At 38.0% G+C, this 19916-nt stretch overlaps 5 protein-coding genes across 12 annotated transcripts; 2 read left to right on the forward strand and 3 right to left on the reverse strand.

Annotated features, from left to right (window-relative positions):
- Positions 1 to 58: 58 nt before the first annotated feature.
- LOC126916023 (ribonuclease P protein subunit p25-like protein) lies at positions 59 to 16523 on the forward strand. Of its 2 annotated transcripts, none has more exons than XM_050721373.1 (5): positions 59 to 219; positions 15551 to 15661; positions 15743 to 15921; positions 15994 to 16110; positions 16178 to 16523. In XM_050721373.1, the coding sequence occupies exons 2-5, from the start codon at positions 15551 to 15553 to the stop codon at positions 16407 to 16409; spliced, it is 639 nt and encodes a 212-aa protein (XP_050577330.1). In that variant the 5' UTR covers positions 59 to 219; the 3' UTR covers positions 16410 to 16523. The 2 variants fall into 2 exon arrangements, with proteins under 2 accessions (XP_050577330.1, XP_050577332.1); XM_050721375.1 differs by lacking the exon at positions 59 to 219 and adding an exon at positions 479 to 497.
- Positions 444 to 1377, forward strand: LOC126916026 (peptidyl-prolyl cis-trans isomerase H). The gene has a single exon (XM_050721378.1). It carries the CDS (start codon positions 747 to 749, stop codon positions 1299 to 1301), a length of 555 nt encoding a protein of 184 aa, XP_050577335.1. The 5' UTR covers positions 444 to 746; the 3' UTR covers positions 1302 to 1377.
- On the reverse strand, positions 1685 to 5501 carry LOC126915987 (tyrosine decarboxylase-like). Of its 3 annotated transcripts, none has more exons than XM_050721306.1 (4): positions 5094 to 5501; positions 4551 to 4763; positions 2795 to 4251; positions 1685 to 2696 (listed from the first exon to the last, which is right to left on the reverse strand). In XM_050721306.1, the coding sequence occupies exons 2-4, from the start codon at positions 4749 to 4751 to the stop codon at positions 2690 to 2692; spliced, it is 1665 nt and encodes a 554-aa protein (XP_050577263.1). In that variant the 5' UTR covers positions 4752 to 4763; positions 5094 to 5501; the 3' UTR covers positions 1685 to 2689. The 3 variants fall into 3 exon arrangements, with proteins under 3 accessions (XP_050577263.1, XP_050577262.1, XP_050577260.1); XM_050721305.1 differs by having other exon boundaries at positions 4928 to 5501; XM_050721303.1 differs by having other exon boundaries at positions 4551 to 5500.
- Positions 7672 to 13729, reverse strand: LOC126915976 (aromatic-L-amino-acid decarboxylase-like). 5 transcript variants are annotated; one of them, XM_050721279.1, is made up of 14 exons: positions 12276 to 13729; positions 11355 to 11584; positions 11100 to 11213; positions 10808 to 10859; positions 10652 to 10722; positions 10301 to 10543; positions 9969 to 10094; positions 9651 to 9889; positions 9380 to 9554; positions 9121 to 9286; positions 8977 to 9029; positions 8682 to 8887; positions 8535 to 8606; positions 7672 to 8360 (listed from the first exon to the last, which is right to left on the reverse strand). In XM_050721279.1, the coding sequence occupies exons 2-14, from the start codon at positions 11553 to 11555 to the stop codon at positions 8222 to 8224; spliced, it is 1857 nt and encodes a 618-aa protein (XP_050577236.1). In that variant the 5' UTR covers positions 11556 to 11584; positions 12276 to 13729; the 3' UTR covers positions 7672 to 8221. The 5 variants fall into 5 exon arrangements, with proteins under 5 accessions (XP_050577236.1, XP_050577235.1, XP_050577234.1 ...); XM_050721278.1 differs by having other exon boundaries at positions 8535 to 8621; XM_050721277.1 differs by having other exon boundaries at positions 9121 to 9554.
- Positions 16524 to 16590: 67 nt separating the features above from the next.
- On the reverse strand, positions 16591 to 19812 carry LOC126916021 (MOB kinase activator-like 4). The gene is made up of 4 exons (XM_050721371.1): positions 19645 to 19812; positions 18822 to 19195; positions 18594 to 18728; positions 16591 to 18506 (listed from the first exon to the last, which is right to left on the reverse strand). The coding sequence occupies exons 1-4, from the start codon at positions 19702 to 19704 to the stop codon at positions 18410 to 18412; spliced, it is 666 nt and encodes a 221-aa protein (XP_050577328.1). The 5' UTR covers positions 19705 to 19812; the 3' UTR covers positions 16591 to 18409.
- Positions 19813 to 19916: the final 104 nt, after the last annotated feature.

Raw genomic sequence — 19916 nt, forward strand, 5'->3', positions numbered from 1 at the left:
TTCACCCATCGCATTTGTATTACCGCGCGTTTTGCCAATATGAAGTTAGGAATGAAACTCACCACGTGTTGTTGTTAGGCCAAAATACAAGTGCGTATTATACAGTTACAGTGTACAGAAACAGTTATAATTCATAATTACATTTTGTATCATTTTGTAACGTGTTAAGTGATTTCGATAAGTCTTTACTAAATCCGCAGAAAAGCAGCCGACAAAAAAGTAAGTATTAATATTTTTTAAAAATAAGAAAATACACACATACACCTATTTTTATTTGTTACAAAGTATGATAGTATTCTTTATAAAAGGATTTTTTTATTATATATCTATAAATATAATTAATTTCGACATATATCGTTATACTCTCTAATGTTCGTTTAAATTTTGTTTAACATTAAATTCTAACCTATATTTAGCATTAATATATTTCTCCCGCGTTTGTAATCAGTTCGACGAAGCATTTCTAATGTGTTTGTGTCTTGTGCTTCAAACGTAAGGTAAAAGAGTTCATAAAAAAGAAGCGTACTCTAATTGCATAAAAACAAATTTAGTTAAGCCCTATTAGATTGAAGTAGAAAAAAAAAAACACTTTGATATCAAATTTTTCAATCTCAAACATTAAAACAAGAAATGTGTTCATAAGGTGAAGAGGTTATGTTGCCGCAACATTATTTTAATTGAAACATAATAGTATAGTAGAATATAGCAAGAAAACTTTTTGAAGTTTTTAATCAAAATATATAAATATGCCAACTTGGAATCAAATTCAAGCTCAGCTACGAAATCCGAATAATCCAGTGGTATTTTTCGACGTATCTGTAGGCACTACAGAAATCGGACGAATGATTTTTGAGCTTTTCGAAGATGTTTGTCCAAAAACGTCGGAAAATTTTCGACAATTTTGCACCGGAGAGTACAGAAAAGACGGTGTATCTTTAGGTTTTAAAGGTGCCATATTTCATAGAGTCATTAAAGACTTCATGATCCAAGGCGGTGATTTTGTAAATGGCGATGGTACTGGAGTCATAAGCATCTACGGTGGTGGAACATTTCCTGATGAAAATTTTACATTAAAACATGACTCACCTGGATTGTTATCCATGGCCAACAGTGGCAAAGACACTAATGGTTGTCAATTTTTTATCACTTGCGCCAAATGTAATTTCTTGGATGGCAAACACGTTGTTTTTGGAAGAGTTATCGATGGACTTCTAGTTATGAGGAAAGTAGAGAATGTTCCTACAGGGCCAAATAACAAACCAAAAATTCCTGTGACGATATCTCAATGTGGACAAATGTAATAGCTAACTAATTATATTTTATACTTTTAAATGTAAGATATGCTATAAAAAAGTTTGACATATTTCTTCAGAATAAGGGTACTATTTTATAATCATATACCTTTTCCCATTTTAATATTTAAATAATTTTTAGTAAATATATTTCAATAACTTATAAATATAGCCTAAATTGGTAATTATGATTGTAATAATTTACTTCGGAGCTGCCTGCATCTTACATTGCCTTCAGGTATCTTATGATTTCCTACTAATAGAGATTGCCTATCAAGACTTGCTTAATTGTACTTAAAAGTTAATAAGTTGCATCTTGATCGACGGATTGATAACTTCGAGGAACTAAAGTCGTGATTAAAAATTCTTGATACAATAAGAATAAAAAAAAGTTATCGTTTTACGAATTTCAATTTTATTCCGTTAAACTTACATACGAAATAAATAGTCATTAATATAATCTACATTGTATTGGATTGGATTTTTATTCAAACACGTTTGAAATATCAATGCGACTTACAACTCGAATCGATCTTCTCAGAAGTAAAACACCCAAAGTAAACACGTGTAATGTGTGTATGATCTAACACTATGATCAGCGTCGACTGACAAAATTCCAACCGTAAATGTTTAGGTCTTCATTTCGTATCTAATTTACAGTAATCTAATCGAAAACTATCCTTTATTCGTACATAATTCGTTCATGGAATAATTTAATATTATATCTATTAATAGCCTAAGAGACAATCGATGTACTTAACAGTGAGTCTTACTTCTGCCTAGCTACGTATTCATTTTTTTCCTTTTTAATATGCTCTGAATTGTTACACGAATCGATAAATTGCTTATACTACGAACAATTATTTCTCTTCTATTTTATCGGGCACGTTTATTATATCGTTCCTCAATTGCAAAACTAGTACAGTTTATTCGAACAATTATTCTCGTCAGCACGTAATCTCTTGCTTTGGTTGGTTGCGGAATAAATATGAAAATAAATTCCAGTTGCACTTACGTTGCATAAAATCGTGCGTAGAAAGGCAAATTCCCAAACGATTTACCAACATATCGAAAAATGATTTCCAGTAAACTTCAGTAAATAAAATATATCAATGTCCCAAACGATGACCAGTGTGCAATGCACTAAATCGAGAACACCCTGCAGACTTTCTTCATCGATCACTCTCGATAAATACCTTCAGAATCGTTTCTATCGGACGAAATTTCCAGTTTATCGTAATTCGAAGGAAACTTATCTCGATCGCAAGATTTGCTCGTTCCCTAAAAAACAACGATATGATGAACGGAGTTGTGATATTCCAAACAAGACCGGCCGGTTTCGAGAGGCATTCCTATCACATAATTCACGAATCATCTGGATATCATCATCGGGATCGTCACGACCTGAAAAAACATTACACCGATCATCATCGTCAGCAGCTCACGGCAACGATAGCAGTTGGTCCCTCCTCTTAGGCACCGTGAGCTGAGGTGTGGTCTACCTGCTGTTGCAGAACACATCTTCCTCAATGGTATCGACCTGCGAGTTATCATCGACGACCATGATGGGCGTAGCACCGTCGTGGAGACTCGATTTCGAAATGGATCTTTTGTAAACGTCCCTCGTCACGCTCCTGGTGAAGCTGAACTTTCGTACCAGCTTTTTGTCCAATGCAGCGGGACTCTTTGGTCCCTTCGCCCTAAATTCGTCTTCTGTTCCTTCGTAATGAGCGAGCATCACCTCCGTCGCGTGTTCTTCGATCACGTCCACGGCATAATCGATATCATCGTCGGTAGCATTTTCCTTGATCACGCAGAATCTCAAGATATACTTTCCCATGACTCTAGCTGGGATCATATGAAGTCTGCCGGATGCGTTAATATTCGCCAACAATTCCTGATTGATCTCATCGCTCTCCTTCAGTCTGAAGCAAACCAGACCAACTCTCACATCGTTAGTGATCTCGAATCTTTTGTCCCTTCTCATCAGAGTCTCGAACCGTCTCGCCAGCCTGATATGGTTCCTTATGTACTTCTGCAATCCTGTAATTCCGTACGATCTCATTACGAACCACAATTTCAACGCTCTGAATCGTCTGCTCAAAGGAATTCCCCAGTGACGATAATCGATAGATTCTCCGGATCTAGCGTGCTGAAGGTACAATGGATCGACGACGAGCGCCGACGTCAGCTTCACTCGATCCCGTACCCAAAGGCAGGAACAGTCGAAATTAACGAGCAACCACTTGTTGGGATTCGTGTTGAACGAGTCTGCGTGCTCGATACCCGTCATCAACGGCCTCATTTCCGGGCAAATGAACGCGTTTCCAGCGTAAGCACCGTCCACGTGGAGCCACATGTTAGGATACAGTTTGCACACTGGTCCGATTTCGACTAAATTATCGAACGCACAGGATCCGGTAGTGCCAAGAGTGGTGGAGACATAAAACGGAACCAAACCGTTTGCCACGTCTTCGCGGATCGCAGATTCCAGTCGCTTACCTCGCAAGGAACCTTTTTCGTCTGGTTCTAGAACTCGAAGCTTCACCAAACTGATCATCGCTGCCTTTTCGACGCAGGAATGAGCTTCTGTGGAACAATAGGCGACCAACCGTGGCAGAAAGGCCGAGTCCTCGGTGTTCGGGTCTTGCTCCTTCAAGGTTCGAATCGCTTGGGTACGTGCCGCAAGCATGGTGACCAGAATACACTCGGAGGCTGACCCTTGTATCACTCCACCACCTTTCGAGCTTTTGTGTTCAGCTAGGAACTCCGGTGGTAGGTCTATCGCTTTTGCGTACCAGTCGAGTACGATCGTTTCCAGTTCCGTGCAGGCCGGGCTCGCCGCCCAAGAGAAACCTATGCACCCGATTGCGTCCGACAGCATGTCCCCGAGGATCGAAGGGAACGAATTACCCGCTGGAAAGTACGCGTGAAAACGTGGATGCTGCCAGTGTGTGATCTGTAAACCATCCGTGTTTTCTCAGTAATCAACGTTTGTATTGGACGTAAAGATTTGTAGAAAAAATTTTTATACGAATTTTTCAATGTCGAGGTATGAATTTAAAAACTGCGCAACACAGAAACATTAAATTGGCAAAGAAATATTGGAAATAGGATGATCTAACGATAATGAAAAGTGTTATTTTATGATCGACCAGGTTTCTCCTATTTTTTTAGTATTCGTGAATATTATTAACATCGAAAGAGGTCGGAATCAACGAAGGGGGATCGATAATCGAGCCCATAGTTGACACTCACCCCGGGCATTATTTTGCTGTCGACGTCCCTCATTATGGCATCCCATGATTCCCCTTTCGCTGGAGCTTCTTTTGGAAGTAGGGGTCTTAGATACCCTGGATCCACGTTCGCCGTCACCCTCTTTCCCTCCAAGGTGCGGAGATACTCGCAAATATACTCGATCATCTCCTTGCCACGTACTTGAAACTCATCGATGTTCATGATAATTGCCGGCTGGAATGTAATTCGAAGGAGAGACGGGCTAGTGCGTGCCAATGAAACTCATGTTTGATTAAGCACGTTCTCGGCTAAAGCGTGTGTACGTGATCGTGACATTTTTCACCGCCATTTATCGGGATTACAGACGAAATAAACGTCATTCGCAAGCAAAGAAATACCTGGGATTAAATATCTTCTTTACGTGTTCTCTTTTCTTTACGTTACTTCTCTTTGTTGCTTTTACTTTCCTTTTTCCAAAAGATTCCAAAACAGTCCGTTGCGTTTTATTTCTCGAACTACTTTACGATTTCGATTTTTCGAAATATCGAAGCGTTTTTCACTCACTTTTTCTTTTTGATTAGCGGATAGAAAATCCGATCCGCTTTAAAGATATATCACTCGAACGTTTCAATGCGTTTCTCTTGGAGAAGGAATTTGAAAATGGTCGTTTCAGTTGTTTCAGAACATGATCCCACTTGGAAAGAAACGCGTAACAGGTTTGTCCCGCGTTGCAACCGAGACTGGTGGCACCTGGCATAGCGCCGGTCAGTTTTATGCGCGCCTCCTCTTCGTACATCCCTGCCTCACGCAGATAAAATTAAGGCGGAGCTTCATCTATCGTGAAAAATATTAACTTACCTGCTTCATTCTGGATTACGACACTGGCGCCTACTGTAACGCTTCTTACGTAAATGCCTGTTCGAAAAAAGGGATCACACCCCTTCGAAATTTCTCTTCAACCCATAAAATTCGTCATACTTCCACTCAACCAATTTAGCAGCGCTTTTTCCCTCCCACGTGTAACGTGATAATTCATTCTTTCCCTCAAATGCCTACACCGGTACACTTACATCTTCTTTATAAAAAAAAAAGTGATACGATTTTGAAAGAATTGTCAATTTTCTCGCTCGAACATTTTTTCTTTTTTTTTTGTACTAAATTTGTAGCGGTACTTGTCGACAAAAGTCATTATGGTTTTTGTCCAGCAAATCCGCTACACAAGAAACCGTGTTTACTCAAACACGAGCTAATTATAGATCTATCGACCTTAGGCGGTTCCGATCATTAGGCCAAATCCGTCGTTTTTGCCGTGACCATAGGCTCGTGAGTCAGCTACCCAAAAAGCCAACAATTGTAAACAAGGTCGCGAACTCGGCGCCCGTTGGGACGTTTCGAGAACATCCTCGAAATTCAAATCCTAACGCCTGTCGTCAACTCCGGCGGATATAAATATAGCGGACAGGGTAGCGACGGATTTTTAGTTACCGAGAGACACGAGCAGCGACAATTAACCGATACTTCTTTGCGCCGATCTATTAGCGACCGCGAAACGAGTCAGCAAGTATATTGTACGACTAGTGTACGCATCGGGTATATTCTAATAAACTACGTAGTTAGGTATATTCCGGTGTTTGTGTGAATTAATCGACACCTTATCACCTCAAATTTTAATGCTTTTTTGCAATTTATAGCTAAAAGATTTCACTAAAAATTATTTCATCTGAAAATATCTCCATTACTGTTTTAATTATTTTCTCGGAAAGGGGAACAACGATAATTGAAATTTCTGGCATGTTTCGTACCGATCGTTCGAAGAGAGTTAATTCGACGATTAGAAAATCGATTGCCACCCGCGCAGATAGTGGTCGCGGATCGATGCCAAAAATCTGAACGAAAATTCGTAAGAAGGGTGGTCGACATCAATGGTGATGTATCGAGGGGGTCGCTGCTTGAATAAGCCAGCGTGTTGTCGATGATGCACGGGGAGTAAACTCGCCCCCTCCTCCCCCGTTTATAAATAGACGTTTACTCTTCACCTACATTTACAACACCCCGTAGAAGCGGTGACAGGTCACCGCTCAATCTTTGTAACACATACAAGCAGACACATGGCGAACACCATTTTCTCTCTCGCCACTACCTTCACGCATGGTCTGCTCGCGACCGACGTTTTCGAATTGGATTCTCGATCGAGGGTGTCGATACGATTGCCATCCAGTTCGAATTAATTAATTCCACCACTGATCCCCTTTTTTCCGCCGGCCATTGTCCATTTGACTCGCGTTAGCTTCGGGCAAGTTGCCGATCAAAAAACCGCTATACCCCAAACAATTAGAAAGTTAGCTTTCCGAGGAGATCGAAGTAAATTGAATTCATAGTTTAAAACAATTAAATGTAATTTCCATAAGGAGGGAAAGAAGTATATTCGATCTATCGTTGAATCGTCGTTTTCATATTTTCTTCTATTTATTATCGAATTATTTAGTTAGTTAGAATTTGTAGGTGTTGAATCTTTTACTAAAGAAAAAAAAAAAAAAAAGGTAGAAGTATTCTCGTGATAGGTTTTTCTTACAATAAGTTACGCTCGTTTATTTTTCGACATTGGAGACTATCCTTTGATCTCTGTTAATATGCAACAGCCTACGTAAGGGATATTACCAATATAATTACCAATATTTTGCCAATGATCGACATTATCGACAGTTTCCCCTTCTCTAGCGAACCAATTTACGTTTTCGCTTGACGTAGCATCTTTCGGCGGGTGACGCCTGAGCCACGTGCGACGTTTTCGTTTTTATAACGAGATCCCGTTTTCGCAAATGAGTTCTACGAAAATGGAATCGAAACGAAATCGAATATAAATGTCACTGAATACTTAGAAGAGAGAGAACGATAACCAAGCAAACGGTCCAGGTACATCGTTCACTCTCGTGACCCCAACCTTTTCGATCGTGTAACGAATAGCTTTTTATGACCTTTTTTCGATATTCCCGCGACACGAGTTTCCGTTTCATGTTTTTTATTCCATCCTCCCCCCTCCCCCTTCCTAACTCCATGTCCGGGCCAATTCACAGACATCTCTATAACGACAGAAAACAATTACGATCGCAGATGATGTGGTGAATAATTGGAAATACCATGGTTTCTGTACTTGAGGAAATCCATTTTACTATATAGAGCACGCTTTATATATCATATATGTAATGTATATTGGATAGAATAATATGTTACATACGTAGCGTGTTTCACGTGGTACACGATTCTGTCGCGATCCAAAGAGAGCACACTTATATAAACAGATCGATAAGCAAGTAAAGATGATGTACTTATATCTATCGAGCCGCTTCCTTCGGTCGAGCCGTGAACGCGAAACTTTGCAACTACTGCACACAGTCCCGAGGGGTTGACTAAACAGGCGACGAAAAACGATGCCACGATCAAACAGGGTGGTCGATCAATTTCGACCATATTTTCATTCGTCGACTGTTGCTGAGCAATTTTAAGGGAATTTTCTTGTTTGAGAATCTTGCACCGTTTCTTTTTAATCGACGATTCCGTCGGCAGTATCCGTACGTGATTCGATTGCGAGAATCGTTGTTGCTTCTTTATTTAAGTTTCATTCCTGTCAATGTATCTGGAGAAACTTTCGAAACTTTAGAGGAAAAGAAAACGATGAAGGATCGGGCAAGGTTTTACGCTCTGCCATTTGGCGATCTTCCACGGGACGGCGAAGCGGATGGCGATGGATCCGGACTGCATCCGTTGCTACTTCCGCGACGGCTTCCGGTACCGCTTGCTTTCAGCCGTACCATGGTATCCAGATGACGAAATCTAAAATTATTTCTTTCGGTTAATAAGAAAACACGATGTAAGGATAATTTCGAATATTCGATGTGAATGCAAAGTTTCAATCTCGTTATAAGAAAGAAGAAAGACGTGAAATATTATTTTTAAAGAGAAGAAGAGAAGATAAAATAGTAATTTGCAGAATATTTTCCAACGTGCCTAAGAGATAGTTCGCTAGTATCGGCGGCGTCCTTCATCAAATACGCCAGTGGCCACGATATCCACGAACGTCTACCGTCAGACATACTAAATCAGTGATTTTGTTAAATCTCTGTAATCTATTTTAAGGATACAGCAAAATCTTACGTTGCGCTGTTCGTAGGATTCGAACCGATACCACCGATAGTCGCTTGAGTATCGAGTTTTCCCCCTGTCCTGTTTGGCGTCTTCGTAAAACCAGGCTGAATCGCAGGATCAGACACCATGCGGACGAAGAAGGACCTTCTTTGCTCCAAAGTGGCTCTCTTCTTTTCCTCGAGCATTTTCCTCTGTGTCAACTCGTCCATGACATCCTGCAATTGAAAATAAAATAAAGATACACGTAATACGCAAGAACATTCGAAGAGCGAAACGAAATTCCAATTGGAGAGATTTCGCTCACCTTGGACTCTAACAACTCAGCTAGATAATCCGTGATTATGCTCCACGCTATGTCTACGATATAAAAATAAGAATTGAGTAATAGAGTAAAAATTGAGTAAAAGAAACGTATAAGAATGGTATTATCAAGCAAGATATTGCTAACCAACGTCAGAAGCGGTGGCATTCGGCGCAGCAAGTGCGAAACGAATCGTGAAGCGTTGATTCACTCTGGCTGGCACCATATGCAGCTTTCCAGAATCATTGATAGCACTGAGAAGCTTCTGGTTTAGTTTGTCGGTGCCTTTTGCTCGGAAACAAACCAGGCCCAACTGAAAACCATTTAATACAATAAAACTTGGTAACGCGATAAACCTTGACTCCAAGCCACTGCTGTCTTCGTATTGTCTTCGCGAGTCGCTCACCACAACTTCGTTACAGAGCTCGAATCTCGAATCCTTCCTCACCAACGCCTCGAATCTTTTCGCCAATTGAACGTGATTTCGAATGTAGGCCTGCAAACCGGATATCCCGTAGCTTCTCATCACGAACCACAGCTTCAAGGAGCGAAATCGTCGGCTCAGTGGTATGCTCCAGTGTCTGGGGAAACAAGAAATTAAAAATAACGGATGTTGAATGAACAAACGATGCTTGTTTTTTTAATGAAATAAACAACGTCGATGAAATCGATAGTACCTATAATCGATGGCTGTATCCGCGTGAGTATGCTGCAGGTAAAGAGGATCGACGACGAGCGCGCCAGTCAGCTTGAATCTATCACGAACCCAGAGACAGGAACAATCGAAGTTCGTTAATAGGAATTTGTTCGTGTTGGTGTTGAAAGAATCTGCGTATTCAATACCAGCCATCAGGTACTTTAGTTCCGGACAAATGAACGAGTTGCCTGCGTAAGCCGCATCCACGTGTAACCATACCTATCGACAGCCGTAATACAAATTTTGGAGCTGAATATACGCGATAATGTAGCTTGAAAATCGTAATAAATAATCTTACGCCTGGATATTTTTTACAAACTGGACCGATTTCTCTGAGATTATCGAAGGAGCAACAAGCAGTCGTGCCTAAAGTAGTAGAAACGAAGAAGGGGATGTATCCTTCGGCTGTATCAGCTTCGATTGCCTGAAGAAAATCGCACGATGACGAAGAAGAAACTTTCAGTCAAAATCAACACGTTTGCTATATCACTTTCGCGTCTATAACTTGCTAAAACTCACAACGATACGTGCGAGTGAATATTACGAGAATTTTCTAATGCAATTCAATCGCTAATTCTCTGTGGTAGCGAACGTATTAAATATAAATATAATCCGAAAGAAAAATTCTACCTGACGCAAAGTTTCACCACGAAGAACGCTCTTGTCGTCGGGCTCCAAAATCCTTAATTTTACGAAGCAGATCATCGCGTCCTTTTCGACACAGCTGTGACTTTCGCGACTACAATAAGCCATTAATTTTCCTAAAAGAGCAGTTTCGTCCAAATGTGCGTGAGCAGGTAACTCTTTTAATCTACCAATAGCTTGAGCTCTTGCTGCCAGCATACACACTAAAACACACTCCGAAGCTGAGCCCTAAAATTCGTTTAACTGTTATCTCATTGCCTACGATTTATATATAACGATTACGTTATTTAATTAATCCAACAGAAAGTGTTTGATTCTCGCAAAATATCAATTTACTTGTATCACACCACCTCCTTTGCTACCAGGGCTAAAATAAAGAAAGTCCGTCGGTAGACCAATAGCTTTGCCTGCAATTTAGTATACCCGATGATATTCGTTCTATAATACTTCATATAAATTCGATTGATATTTAATGGAATAATATTGAATTACCGAACCAGTCACAGACTATCGTCTCGAGCTCCGTGCAGGCTGGACTGGCCGCCTAGAACAAATAAAACGTCGAAATACAGAGATGAACGAACAAACAGACTCGAGCGATCCGTCAAGTCTTTCTAATCCATGTTCGTACCCTGATCTTCGCGAGAAAATTGAATTTCGTGTATGGATGCGACTTCGGCATCCTCGGAAATTTTATATTCGTAACATATAACAGAGATGTTACATACGTAACGCGGGTGTAAAGTATTTTCTCTAAAGGAAGAAAAGAAAATATTGAACTCACCCATGAAAACCCAATGCAACCTATTGCATCCGCCAACATATCGCCAAGAATCGATGGAAAAGAATTTCCAGCTGGAAAGTACGCGTGAAACCGTGGATGTTGCCAGTGAGTTATCTATAAATATTTTCCTCTTTTTATCGAAAATTTACACGTTGTTCAGTTTTCTTTTCATTCTCAAAATCTTAAAATTCTTTCGTCACTCGTAGACATTATCAAAGTCACGGAGAATGAAAAGTGATTCCCCTTTTCACTTACTCCGGGCATGATCTTCGATTCGACGTCCCTCATGATGTCCTCCCAAGGTTCGGGTTCCCGCGGTGCTTCCGATGGTAGAAGGGGTCTCAAATATCCGGGGCCAACGTCCGGTGTTACTCTCCGGTTGTGAATATTACTCATGAATTCGCAAATGTACTCCACCATCTCCTTGCCACGCATGCGAAACTCCTGAATGTCCATGATGATCTGTTCGGTTGGCCCTTGAATACCTTCGGATAGAACGTGATTTCGTTTACCATCACAGTTATCACGAATTTGCTTTTACTACTTTCTAGTTAATTCGGTAATGGTATCTGTCACAAGCTCGATAAGGACGAACCCTTTTCCACTCTGTATCTGTCACTAAATGCGACACGATGAATTCGTCAATGAAATTAAAGAAATTGGTAAACGTAAAATTACATAGACACTCTTATTTCCAGCGACTTCAAAATTACAATCTTCCTATCCATTTGCGAAAGGAAAATTTTAATATTTTGCTCATCAAAAGCGCAAACTTTTGTGTTTCGTCTTTGTCATTCGTTCTCGTCGAACGTATAATATATGGATTTGCCGGCTACGTTGATGGTTCGCACTGAACGCATATATGCGTCGGTCGTCGACAAAAGGATAAACGATACGATAAAGATATTACAGAAACTTTCTTAGTTTCACTGGAACAACACGTCGGATAAAGACAACTAATTGTTAGAACATTGATGAATCCAGAATTGTATTCGCTCGAAGGATCAACCCTCGACACAGACACTCTCGGTTCCTTAAAAACGTAAGAAAAATTACCGCAGTATCTCGTTATACGATGCGAAAAGATGCTTGGATATATTTTGTAATTTCACTTTTTGTCACGATCGGAAGAACTCGAACGAAAATTCGTAGTCTCCACGCGGAAGACCGTCCTACCTGTTGCTAGCGACGACGACGAAGATCGTAAGGTCCAACCGGTGTACGTTGAATGAGCCACGACCGAACAATCCGCACTTTCGCCTACCACCGCGGATATATCGAGGATCCAGGGAGCGAGGATTCTTCAATTCCTGCGCAAACGCGTCCTTCCGTGCGATCTTCTTAGCGGATCCTCGAAAGGACGAGCGGGAGAAATGGGTGGATCTATGTATGGCTAGGAACGCAATTTCCGTTAAAGGGAAGATTGAAATAGACACGTAAGGGTACCGACACCCCTTCGTTCAATCAGTAACCTCATGCTTGCCCTTTGTCACGAAACTTTAACGGCTGCGTCTAATCAAAATCGCGGATTCTTTGAAAATTCGTTTTCACTTCTCTAGCGGTGAATATAATTTTGATCATATAGATCGTTAAATTGGGCGGAATTTTACGAAGGGTGACACGTGCTTCTGATAGGCTGCGATAAAAGGAGTAAGCGTCTAAGAGGTGTCCTTGAACGATAATGAACTTGACGATGTTCCATAGACGATTGCAGAAAGTGATACAATGGTAGACTTTACGATTTACCGTCGCATCTGTGACACTCACTGATTACGTAGTTTATCGTTACGTGTATTATCAATGAGAGGAGCACGGTTTCTTAATAAAACAACGAGTTCTAACGAACGAAGTTTAAGAACGTTGTTTAAGAAGGCATCGTTGGATGGTTGTTTGATTTCGTAATAGGTCATACGATGAAATAGGGAATAGAAAGGTCTTCGCGCGGGGAAACTTCATTCTGCAGGTCGATTGACTCGGAAATGTTCGTACAATCGTTCGAGGGAGCGTAGTTCTCCTCCGGAGTATTGGAGGAAAACTTCTGAAAACGGCTTGCGCCGTTCATTGGCGATGAAATCGTTGAGCGTCTTCTCCATAGAAGAGTTGGCCACTCGAATAAATTGGAAGCAAGGCTTCTGAGCGCGCGATGGTTTATTACGGTGGGAAAAGAGCGCGTAGGTATGGTTAAAAAGGTGTCAGACGCAGAATATCTCGTCCCCTCTCCCTTTAAAAGTCGTAGCGATGCAGCTGCACCAAAAGTGGTGGGAACTCCTTGACCTTTCGTTCTCTCGTTTAGAGAATCCCCTGATACATCAAGAATCTCGTCAGATCTGCCGTCACGTCGAAATTAGTTTCCTTCGTTGCTCGAACAAAACATATCGGATCGAATAGCGAGAAACACTCGATGGCTAAGAAACAATGCTTCTAACTAGTTCACCGACATCGATGAAACACATTTCCTCGTTATAGATTGAACGATCAAACGCTGGAAATTCTGTTTACCATTAGTTCCTTTTAACAAGTTACTTTCCTTCTCTACAAAGTCTCACACTAACATAGAAATCGTAATTCAACGACGCAAACGCGATGTTCTCGACTATCTATCTGCCGCCATCGACGTGCACGAGCCTAACGTAACAGTTTCTGTATCCGATATAGGACAAATAATGATTTGTGACGTAGCGAACACTGAACTAGACGTACATCGAAAGCGCTGCGCGCCTAAATCTTTAATCGAAATCGATCGGAAGAAGTGTCAGTATCTGTCCAACAAATTCTTCCGGATACGTGTACCGGTATAATTTCCATAGATGAAGAAGTCGACGCGCGATGGGACGATCAGAGGTTTTTCGAGGATCAAGGATCTTGATGAAATAACGTAGGAAGCGAATTAGTATCCACGAGTGGAAGCACCCGTTTCGTTTCACATAGGCAAAACGACGCCCTTTACGGATAAAAACGTTCATAATGCTGGAATGCAGGGGTGAGAAACTGATAGGGGTGCTTAATAATGCAATATGGCGTCGGGGAGTCGCGGCGCTATGCCGACTATGCCGCATACCACCACCATATACGCCTACACTGCGACCCCCTTATACCCTCCGTATTTGCCCCCGACTACGAACAAGCCAGAGGGGTAGGGATGTACCGTGCAATCGAATGCTGATTGGAAAATATTGATGGAGTTTCCATAGGGGATCCCTCAGACCGCCGATGCTTTTTCCAAGTTCGCCTCGGAATTCCAGAAATTACACTGAACGCCAACTTTCGAGAAACGTCCCAGTTTCATTCTGAGGAAGATTGATATTAATTGATGATCGTCGAATCGTATATTGGTTGTCGAATATATAAAGTCTCGATTTTTGAATGGTTAAGAGTTGTTATAGTTAAGTATTGACGTTATTTATTTTGTAAATAGATTCTTTGTTCGTCTTTCGAAGGATGTCTCAGTTTCGTGCTAAGGAGGATCGATATTAAGCGATGATCGTCAAATTGTCTCGATCGTTGGATCTATGAAATTTCATTTTCGAATGACAGAGGATTGAATACGAACGAATATGATATTCGTTAATGCGAGATTTCTTCTATAGGTCTTTGTTTATTTTCTATATCGTAGAAATGGAATTTAACTTTTAAGACAACTGAGCTGTTATAAGTTTTCTCATACAACTGAGATCTGTAGGAATATAAATTATTATATCACTAAGCAACAAAACGTTGTAATTCAATACGTCACTTAAGAAATTATAATTAGCTTGTACTTTTTCAAACTTGAGTGTATTATATTCTACGCTATTGTGGTGTCGCGTTCATTCGTTAAAAAAGTGTATCTTGAAAGGATTAAATTGTTTTTAACAGAGTCAAGGTATCGGTATGGCTTTGGAGCGGCGTGTCTGACCAATGATGGTCATTTTCCACTTGAAACGCGACATATCGTTTAGACTGGCGTTGAATTACAAGTAACTGAAGAAAGCGAAATTTACTGTTCACCGATTGATTTTGTCTTAATAAGAATAAGAATAAATGTACATTGAACTGATTACACCTTTAATGGAAATAAGTTAGTTCTTATTTATTATATAAAATATAATCGAATCTGATGTAAGTCAAGTTCAAGATTAGCAACTCGAAGGAATTGTAGATATTTAAACATTCCTGTATGAGAGAAGAGAAGATAAGATAGGATGAAACCGAGAAAGGTTTATGTGCAAGACTGTACTCGGTCATTCCAAGTTCCATGAATGGTTCCAAGAATGGCACGCCGAAGAACCGATGCCTGCGGACTCATGACCTACTGGCAGAGAGACGTGGTCTCCTCCGCTCTTTCATGATTCTACCCTCGTAATGATTCTCTTTAAGATTACGAAAATCAGCAGAAATATTTTTTCGAAATCTTAATAGATCGTAAAAATCTCAATAAATCTTCATTCAGTAACCGATTGATTTTCTTGCAGATGGTCCGACCAAAATTGAATAAAAAAAAGGGGATGAAAAATGTGGAACCTGAGCCAACAGATTCGGGAATTCCTATACCAGATTTACCAGAAAAATTTCTTCTAATGCAAGTAAATGTCGAAATGAAAGTTCATGAAAGATTAACAGTGCCAGTATTTTCACAGCATGTTGTTTAATGGGAATTTTTTCAGGTAAGAAGTGGCTCGAAAATTAGAAATGTTCTCGATTACGCGTTGAAGGAATTCTCAAATTATAACAACGTTGTTTGGAATGCGGTAGGGAAAGCTGTTGGCAAAGCTATTTCCTGTGCGGAAATTTTCAAAACGAAAGAAAAAAACCTTCATCAGATCACTAAAATACGTTTTATACAGTAAGTTGTATAACACGGAAAGAAATAATACTCTCTGTTTGTTTCTTAATTGAGGTATATGTATTATTAAAGGTCGAAGGAGTCGAAAAAAAGAAAGGAGAATGAAACCGCCGAAAATGTACAAATTTATCACGTCCCGGAAATATTTATTTTGCTTGCAAAAGAAGTAAAAGATACATCAGTGCCTGGGTAAATATTTATTTTGTATAATTTTATAACTATATTGTTATATCATGTTCCTGACGTTAATTTATAGCTACCAGGCGCCTGATGATAATGGAGAATTCTTAAATGACCAAGAAATGAAAAACGAGTGCAAAAGTAAGAAACAGGAAGCAGGTAGTAGTAATGTGACCCGCGTGGATGCTGGGGAATTCGCAGCTATGGGATTGAGGACTGGTCAAAAAAGGCCAAAGAAAGAGCAAACGAAAGGGCAAACAGGAACACCACCAAAAAAAAGTAGGAAAAGAGCAAACGATGGTCGATAATACAAGCGAGAGAAATTAAATTGTATTGTATATAAAATTCAATTTGAAATACCTTGTATAGAATCAGAGACAAAAATTGTAAATTTTAAATAAAAAATCACATTTTCTTCGAAACTTTGTATATTTGTAAGAATTTTAATTCTATCATATTTGTTATGCACATGAAAGAGCGATACAATGGTTCTTATTAAGTAAAAAGTTTATTCCTTGTCAGTACATGCATGTTTATTATAGAAATAATCACGCGCCTTCGGTGCATTTCTCTTATTCCAATCTCTATTAACTGATCTTATCGTTATTAGATTTCTTATTTACAAATTATATATACAGTATTACAATAGCATGCATGCACATTGCGGTCTTATAACATATACTATGAAAATTACAGTGCCTTCTACAGAAATTTAATTATAAGATCTTTTGTCTTTTGGTTTTAGAAAAAGTTATTCGCAATAGACGATTAGCAAACATCACATTTCACCAACAGTAAATGAAATTACTAAAAAATTCTTTCATGATGATTATGTTCCTCACCGTTGGTGAAACTGGAAGAGAGTACATTTTTGCAATTATTTCTGTTTTTTTTTTTTCTTTTTTTTTAGTAATATATTCTTAGTATCAAATTCGTATAAGCTTACAAAAAACATTGTTTGAATTAATCACGATTGATACATTAATAAACCAATAAATTCCAAAGTATTCTTAATTCTTTTTTTCATTTTCATATTATGTCAATTACTACTATAAACTACTTATTATGGAGCTTAGGTATTCGGCAGTAGTATGGATAATCTCCCAGCACTGATATTGTTTTTCTTACCGAGAAAACTAGAGAACACTTTCAACTTTCTCATTGGCAGAATTATTAATCGGTAAAAAATTAATGTCAATTAATATAGATAAATGATTATAAAACAAACTAAAAAATAATATTCACTTGTATTCTCTAGTCTCATTTTCAAAACGTGTGTTCCTTGATAATATAACAGATCCGTATCATCCTTCTTATGTTTAATGCTTTACAGACAATAAAAATATAACGTTTTTAAACGGACTATGCGATATTAAGAGTTATACCGGTAACAGGAGAAGAAAGTCAACATTTTAAGTTCAATCCCACATAAGATAAATATGTTATAAATAAGAACACTACACATTTACTATCATTACTAATAATGCATATAAATGTTTGCTTCATTTGGTTACTGCACGATGATTATAGTTACGTTATATTGATAACGTTTGCTACAGTAAATATATCCATTTTTTTATGATGACTCAATAAAGTAAGAAAAAAATATCGATATTTAATGTTAGATTTCGAATTAGTCAAACACATCGTAATAAGGCTACTTACAAAAGAGAAATCTAAATTTATATATAGCGTCAATAAAATTAAATATTTTTATACAAAAAAGAAGGTACAAAATATATAAAGATATGCTATGTAAAAGATTGAATAATTTTATTCTAAATTTTCTTGAATTTCTTGTTATATTATTTCATGAAATGCCATTTGGTAAAATTATGTTTCCAAAAATATTTAAAATTATTTTGTTACATTAAAAATGTAAACTCATGTAAAATTCATTAGTACAGAATTATTTTAATTTAATGTATTGTGTAGAAGGTATAATACATTTGTTTAAAATAAATTCATCTTTATACAAAGACTTAGTAATGGCTGGATCATAACTTCAACTATACCTTCCACACTTTACACATTCGATGATAAGTGAATACTATAAATATAATTTTTAAGCAAGAAAAGTTACTTTATACAATAAATTCCTGCTAGCAAAGACTGTATTAAAATGAATCTTAATTCAATTAATAACAAGAAATTCTAATGATATATTTCTAGACAGATTAGCAAAAAATTTCAATACTCTTGTAATAATTAGAACTACAAGAGATATTTCAGCGATATATCAATATTACCAATGATTTCGTTAAATTTGACAAATCAATTTTGGACAATATAAATAAACATTCAAGTTCTACGCTTCACTTTCTGTTGTTCCTTCTTCTTCCATAATTGGTACTATTAAACTTTCTTTTGACATCAAATTATACTTTGTCACAAATGCTGTAAACCTAAAAGAAAAAAGATCAATGATCAAAATAAATGAATTAATAAAATACTGATACTTCTATCTATGCTTTTACGATTAATCATTCTACCTGCGGCATAAAAAAGTCTCATTCTCAAATTCATCAAATATTGTTCTATGATGATAATATGCATGAGAGAAGATTCTGTAAACTCTTCGGCTAACAGATCCAAGTTTTGCTACTGAAGATTCTTTGATACTTACTCTGAAGTAAAACATAAAGAAATAGAGAGATAGATAAAAAATATTTATATATTCTAATTATCTATAATAATCCTTTGATACTATTTTTATATACCTGCTAGGAAAATACTTATTACTGTTAAGCAAACAAGCTGCACCATCGAGTGTATGTCGTGTATAATCAATAGCTGGACATTCTTTAGGTGTTTTATGTGCAGCACACAGAAATATCCACTGTTCAGTAGCTGTCATTTGAGTACAAGCTTCTGGATGGCATTCTGCTTGCAGTCTTACTGTTAAACCATTGAGTTCCATACAAAACTGTCTTAAATGTTCGTATTTCCATACTGCTTCATCTTGTGCTTCTGGCATTTTCAATATTAGATCGACATTAGATGGATCTCTTCTAATCATCTGTTGAATATATTGTTGCACTGCCAACGTGCTGTCCATTTCTTCAAAGGGTTCATCAGGCCACCTACAAAAGTTCTAAACAAAGAAGGTTCTTAAATTACGAATGTTTAATAAGAAATGAGCAACCAGTGTCACTTACATGGCTCGCTTATTACATGTACAATCTATTATAATAATTACTTAATTGTTAAAAAGCAGTAAATATTGTACTAAATATTATCTATCAAAATCTATATCTTTATCAGTAAAATATATTTCTACAAATATATAACTATGGGCGTATTAGCATTTAGACACGATTAGTACGCTACTGAAAATTTAAAACAATGTAAACGAAATATAATAAATTATTAGTTTGTAAACAATAATTTCTTTATAGAGCGTTCATTGATTTTCCAAAGATATGTCAAAGGCACGTTTGGATATTTCTGTAAATACGCTGTACATAACCGAACCATCATTGAACGATAGCCTACAAGACATGAAAACAATAAATTCTCATGAAAGTTAACATTTTTATTAACCTTTGCTGTAGTTCCGGGTCTATTTCTTCTGAAGAATACACATCCGTCCGCCATCTTCATTTTTCCAATTGTTGCACTCGATTAGCGTGCACGTTCGATTGAATCAAATAAAAAAAAGATCTGAGTGTCGTAATGTCGGCCTAGTAGAGAGTAGCGACACCATATCACTGCCACTACAACTAGGTGGCACATGGTTCTCCATTTAAAAATAATGTATACTTAGATGTTTATATATGAAATAAAAATATGCAATAGACGTATACTTTTTTATT

The sequence above is a fragment of the Bombus affinis genome, chromosome 5 (genome assembly GCF_024516045.1).
Source record: "Bombus affinis isolate iyBomAffi1 chromosome 5, iyBomAffi1.2, whole genome shotgun sequence".
Taxonomy (NCBI): Eukaryota; Metazoa; Arthropoda; class Insecta; order Hymenoptera; family Apidae; genus Bombus; species Bombus affinis.

Bases quoted from the DNA above. Each gene is read 5' to 3' on its own strand.
- LOC126915987 (XM_050721306.1), bottom strand. From the start codon at position 4,751: ATGAACATCGATGAGTTTCAAGTACGTGGCAAGGAGATGATCGAGTAT. The intron at 4,252-4,550 runs GTGAGTGTCAAC...GATGGTTTACAG, and splicing joins ACAGCAAAATAATGCCCGGG to ATCACACACTGGCAGCATCC.
- LOC126916021 (XM_050721371.1), bottom strand. From the start codon at position 19,704: ATGAAGATGGCGGACGGATGTGTATTCTTCAGAAGAAATAGACCCGGA. The intron at 19,196-19,644 runs GTTAATAAAAAT...TTCTTTGTTTAG, and splicing joins GACCCGGAACTACAGCAAAG to AACTTTTGTAGGTGGCCTGA. The intron at 18,507-18,593 runs GTAGAATGATTA...TTTTTCTTTTAG, and splicing joins GAGACTTTTTTATGCCGCAG to GTTTACAGCATTTGTGACAA.
- LOC126915976 (XM_050721274.1), bottom strand. From the start codon at position 11,555: ATGGACATTCAGGAGTTTCGCATGCGTGGCAAGGAGATGGTGGAGTAC. The intron at 8,622-8,681 runs GTAAGATTTTGC...TCACTGATTTAG, and splicing joins AATCCTACGAACAGCGCAAC to TATGTCTGACGGTAGACGTT. The intron at 8,361-8,534 runs GCACGTTGGAAA...AAATAATTTTAG, and splicing joins ACTAGCGAACTATCTCTTAG to ATTTCGTCATCTGGATACCA.
- LOC126916026 (XM_050721378.1), top strand. From the start codon at position 747: ATGCCAACTTGGAATCAAATTCAAGCTCAGCTACGAAATCCGAATAAT.
- LOC126916023 (XM_050721373.1), top strand. From the start codon at position 15,551: ATGGTCCGACCAAAATTGAATAAAAAAAAGGGGATGAAAAATGTGGAA. The intron at 15,922-15,993 runs GTAAGTTGTATA...GTATTATTAAAG, and splicing joins ACTAAAATACGTTTTATACA to GTCGAAGGAGTCGAAAAAAA. The intron at 16,111-16,177 runs GTAAATATTTAT...GTTAATTTATAG, and splicing joins AAAGATACATCAGTGCCTGG to CTACCAGGCGCCTGATGATA.